This window comes from Mandrillus leucophaeus, unplaced genomic scaffold (genome assembly GCF_000951045.1).
Source record: "Mandrillus leucophaeus isolate KB7577 unplaced genomic scaffold, Mleu.le_1.0 Scaffold530, whole genome shotgun sequence".
NCBI lineage: Eukaryota > Metazoa > Chordata > Mammalia > Primates > Cercopithecidae > Mandrillus > Mandrillus leucophaeus.
The window spans coordinates 195,158-200,638 of NW_012105698.1; the positions used below are offsets into that span (position 1 = coordinate 195,158).

General features: G+C 55.1%; 1 protein-coding gene across 3 annotated transcripts in view; it reads right to left on the reverse strand.

The window, feature by feature from the left end:
* Nucleotides 1-5,481, reverse strand: part of LOC105551705 (cytochrome b561) — a 19,994-nt gene that overhangs the window by 6,303 nt on the left and 8,210 nt on the right. The window contains exon 1 of one of the 3 annotated variants that reach the window (XM_011997043.1): nt 2,253-2,394. The exons of 1 other annotated variant lie outside the window; for it this stretch is intronic. Coding sequence is in view for 1 of the 2 variants with exons in the window: in XM_011997042.1 (XP_011852432.1) it covers nt 1,717-1,724 (8 nt within the window). In the remaining variant the exon portion in view is untranslated. Of the gene's footprint in view, nt 1-1,716; nt 1,731-2,252; nt 2,395-5,481 lie in introns of those variants that run through there. One more of the 3 variants, XM_011997042.1, reaches the window with a different exon arrangement.

Below are 5,481 nucleotides of genomic sequence, written 5' to 3' on the forward strand. Positions count from 1 at the left end.
CCCATCGCGCCTGCAGAATAGAAGTGCTCTGACTGTGCTACACACAGGCACCTGTCAGCACACAGGGAAAGGGCGCTTCCCCTCCAAGCAGGGGGCGGGGAGGATCCGCACTCTAGAGGGGCGCTCAGGTGAGGTTTCCAAAACTGAAGGCCCCCAGAAACAAGGCCTATGAGGGGGCTGGGTAGAGCGCAGCACGGCTGTCCCAGGTGCTCCGCCCCACGTGACCCTCCAGGAGGAAAGGAGAGCGGGTGGTTCCTAGGGAAACAGGAATGAGAAGGCCCTGCTAGGAGCCCAAGGGAGTGCCCAGTGCCTGCACAGCCTCGTGCCAGGCAGGAGAGCACCCAGCAGCTGGGGATGGGAGGAGAGGCGGCAGGAGGAGAACAAGCATGGCCTCACCTGCTCTCCCTTCACCTGACAGCGGCCTGTGCGCCACGGAAAAGTGCCGCCATGGCCCACAGTTGCCACTGCAACTGCCACCACCATGGCCACCACCATGGCCACCACAAGCAGACCCCAGAGCACTGCTGCTGCCCCCCACCCGCCCCGGACGGTTCCCCACTGGCCCCTCGACACAGTCCAGCCTCTCCTGGCAGCAACTGTATCAGAACTAGGGGGACAGTGGCCAGCACAGGACCACTGACCCCCTTCATACCCGGCACACGCTCTGCCCTGCAGTGCCCAGGAGCTGGTTTTCAATCCCTCCCAGGGATGGGCTCCTTCTCTGCTCTCCAGTTCTCTCACCACATCAGACAACTGTTGGCAACTCCACCATTAAAGGGGAGGGGGTGTGTGGGCCAGGCGCGGTGGCTCACACCTATAATCAGCACCTGGGGAGGCCAAGGCAAGTGGATCACCTGAGGCCAGGAGTTCAAGACCAGCCACAACATGGTGAAACCCCATCTCTACTAAAACTACAAAAATTAGCCGGGCATGGTGGCTCACACCTGTAATCCCAGCTACTCGGGAGGCTGAGGCACTAGAATCCCTTGAGTCGGGGAGGCAGAGTTTGCAGTGGGCCAAGATTGCACCACTGCATTCCAGCCTGGGTGATATAATGAGACTCTGTCTCAAAAAAAAATTTTTTTCTGATTAAAAAAAGGATGTGTGTGTGTTAATAATCCACACACACCACAGAATATGGATCAGCAAAAAAGGTAAAATGACAGGCCATCAGCACTTGATCTATATCCTCACACAACTTCTTCCTAAAAAACACATATGAATCCTTTTATAGAAGCAGGATCGTGCCATGTTCTAACCTGCTTTTTAACTGAGGGCGTAGCACACATGGATGTTTGTGTCAATGGATATGCGCCCACATCATCATTTTCGTAACCTCACACTCTTGCATTGCACGGCCATTTTTTAGCCAACTAGTTCCCATTGCTCAGCATTTAGCTAGCTTTCAGTTTTCCACCAAATAAACAACAGGATGTGGCCATGTTTGCAAACTTCTCTGCAGGGAATCCTGAAACAAGGGCTAGGTTCTGTTTTAGATTTCTGACACATTCCGTCACATCATCTCCCAGAAACACAGCCCCAGTCCACATTCCCAGGGTGGACGGGAATACAGGATTCCAGAAGCCCCAGCCAACAATAAATCCTGTTTTTGGAACTCCTGCCTCTGTCTTTATCTGTCACCTACAGGGGTATCAGTTCTGTCCCCACCACCCCAAATTCAAGCCCCATTTCTGACAGTTCACTATTCATCTCTACCTGGACATCCCACAGATGCTTCAAACTCAGCTCATTCCAAGTCACCTCCTCTCCCGTCGTCACCAAGTTCTCTCATGCCCTCCCCACTAGCTACTGGGGCTGCCCTTCTTCCAGGCCCAGGTGACACCTCAGCTCCTCCACAGAAGGCTGCCCAGGTCGCTGCATGCTGGGGCCCCTCCCCTCACTTCCCTCCTGAGCATCCTCACTGCCACACCCAAGTCAGGGCCTGCAGCTTCTCCCTCTTCAATGTGACAGATGCACCAGGGACAAAGCCAGCTCCCAAGGTCATGCTGTCCCCTGCGCAAGAGGCCCCGAGTGCCAGTGAAATGCCAGCTGCCTGGCATGATCCTGCCCGTTTCCATCTGCAGCCCCCACTGTTCCTACTAGGCCCTCTAGGGGAGACGCCTGGGCTCACAGAATCCAAGGACACGGTCTAGCCTGGCTTGCTGCTGCGGACCCCACACCCCTGCCTCCACTCCCCAGAGACCACGGTGGGCAGACCACTTTGTCCCCAGGCTCTCCCGGAGCCTCCTTACCCTGGCAGTGTCCTGTCTGCTCCTCAAAGGCAGGGACGCTCTCGATCCTCCTTGGGAATCCTTGGGTCTCTAATACTCTGAGTCTAACAGGAAAATGTACTAAAAGAAGTGCTGTCCCCCCCCCGGTCACTTGTCGTCTGTCCTCTCCAGGTCGCCGCCTCCTTTATTAGATTCATCCCCAGAGAGCCCGGCTGCAAGCAGAATCTGATTAGCAACAAATTAGGAAGAACAGAGGGGACATCACCCCTCCCTCTGCTGGGAGACCTGGCAACTTCCTCGCGCCTCATGGACTACAAAGGGCAGGAGAGGCCGGCAGAGTGAGGGGCCGCTGCCAACTCCTTCCTTCCCACCAGGCTGCCCAGGAGACAGCGGACCTCAGAGCCAGGCTCTCTTCTCGCAGTGACGACTGCCTGCGGCTTCAACATCCTACAGTGAAATGCCCGGCCTGGCCTCCCGGGGAGTCGGAACCCTAAAGTTGTTTGCTCCCCACCATGGCAGGGCAGACGTGTGCTTGGTGTGTCAGTAGGGTGGGGACCCCACAGCCTGTAAGCACCTGCCCTATGCTGGGTACTTCATGCCATCTCTCATGTCACCCTTAAATGACACTGTGTGGATAACAGGAGCATTGCCCCAGTTTGACAGGCCAGGAAATGGAGGCTCAACAAGGACAAGTGACATGCCCCCAAATTCCCATCAGCAAATAGCAGCTCAACTCGACCCGCACGCGCCTGCACTTGGCCAAGTGCTGAGGCCACACAGAAGGGGCCTGGTCCCTGCCCTCAAGGGGCGTGCAGATGAGCGGTGCAGACGCAGATTTTCAGGTAAGGGTGATATAAGTTCAAGCCAGGAGCTAATCTGGGCCTCCAAGACCCGTGCCAATGTGCACACGGAAGACGGCACCCCTGCTTTGATGTCTGTGGGCAACAGCGTCTCTAGCTCTCCTATGAAACAGTGGCTGCCTGCTCGTGGCTTTGGCCTTTCCAAGGCCCAGGAACTAGGGTGGCACTGTCAGGCTTTCCAGACTGAAGTCAGCAAGGATCTGTGTTGGAGCTCACTGAGGAAGCTGCTTTGACGCAGGGGAAGCTCCCGGGGCGGTGCCCCCCCTCCTGTGCCAGTCCTCTTGCGTCCTCTCCGCCTCGGTTTCACCATGGCACTAAGCACTGGTGCGTGCAAGACAGCAGGCCCTGACCGAAGGTGAGAGGGAAGGGGTTACAGGAAGGCAAACAAGCCACGGAAGCTGCATTTCCATTTGCTCCTAAGGCGGCTGTCCTGGCCCAGGCAGCCCAGGGACCCCGGGCCCCTGGTCATCTGGAAGGAAGCCAGAGATGAACAGGGGCCTCTGGAATGACAGCGGCCTGCTTCCGATTCAAAGGCGAGGCTTCAAAGTCTAAGTGTGAGGATGATGGGAAAGCCCGTGGCTGGCCTGCAGGCGATCGCAATCCATAGGTTCTGAGTGTGGCTCTGTGCTTTACAGGAGATGAGCAGATAATCCCTTCCCCAACAGGGCTCTCGGGAGGCCATTCATTGGACGTAATTGACAACCCATTTGTGTGCAGGGAAGGGCTGTGTCCCATGCCAGAGGTGGGGGTGTACAGGAATAGACATTCTGATATCTCTGGACAGAATCTGTCTGATCCCACAAATGTGTCTGCTGCATTTGCACACCTGGACATCGGGTGAGATTTACTCCCTAGGAAGCAAGCCTTTGAATCGTGGCCCTCATTTCCCAGTCTTGACAGCAAGAATACTCTCTCACCCTTCCCTCCTCACTGTGCAGCCCTGGGACACTGGCTGTTCTTGGGCCCTCTGTGTTCTCAGAGCAGAACTGTGGGCAGCAGCTTCAAGGCCTGGAAGTTGCCACTCTCCACCCCCAAGGGCTCCGCTGCCCTGCAGACCAGAACCCTGCAACCAGAGGGGGCTCACGTAGCCCCTCACACAGTCACTTGCCTTCCTCTGTGAGAGCTCAGGATGAGAGTGATAGATCTCTGGCAGTTTCTGGAGCTTAGAGCTGTGAGAGTCACCCTTGTCCCCACCCACTCACCCCACCTGCAGCCAGACTCCACTTAATGGAATAAGCACATTAAGGACAGCATGGCCCGCAAAGCTTCACTGAGCCAAGCATCACTCTCCCTCCCCACACCCACTGCTTTTTATTAAAAGGCAACCAGGACTAATCTCATTATTGGGGACCAGACACTGCACATGGTGCACAGCCTCGGGGGCGGAAGGCGGAGCAGGGGAGGCTGGGAAGTGGGTAGCCTGGGCTGGCCACAGCCCTCCTTATCAACAGCAGGGTCTGAATTGAGTTAGGAAAGATTGTGACTGGGGAAAGGCCGGTATCTCTTCTTGATGGGTGAAGGGGAAAACAGCTCAATTGCCCTAGAACATCCTATCATGTGATGAAGGAGAAAGCAAAGTGTGGTGTGAGTTATTAGGGTACTTTCTCAGCACCCCAGTAGCCCCAGGAAGGGGCTTCCCAGGCGGTGCTCCCCGTCCCATGCCAGTCCTCCTGCATCCTCCCCACGCCGGCACCAGCATGGCACTAAGCCCTGGTGCATGCAAAGACACCAGGCCCTGAGCAAAGTGTGAGAGAGAAGGCATTACAGGCGGGCCAACAAGCCGCAGGGGCTGCATTTCCATTTCTCCTGGGGTGGCTGTCCTGGCCCAGGCAGCCCAGGGACCCGGGGCATCCAGGCTGCTTGGACCAAGGAACTAGGTACCCAGGAAGCAGCAGAGCCTGAAGTCAAACACTGAGCTCCTTTCTCCCACAAAACAGAGGGCTCCGAATGCTTACAAACAAAAATGTTTCCATTTCCATGAAAATCAGAAGAAAACAACTGAACATTCAGGGTTGAGGAAAATGTTGCAATTTTTAAAAACTTACTTTAATTAATTTTTTTTTTTTTTTTTTGAAACAGTGTCTAACTCTGTCACCCAGACTAGAATAGTGGCATGATCATAGCTCATGGCAGCCTCGAACTCCTGGGCTCAAGGAATCCTCCCACCTCAGCTTCTCAAGTAGCTGGAACTACAGCTATGCTAAAATGCCCAGTTAGTTTTTTCTTTTTTTTTTTTGGAGAGATAGGGTCTCACTAGGTTGCGCGGGCTAGTCTCAAACTCCTGGTCTCAAGCAGTCCTCCTGCTTCAGCTTCCCAAAGCTCTGGGATTACAGACAGACATAAGCCAGCCCTAAAATGTTTTGTTTAAAAATTAATTTTAGGCCGGGCGC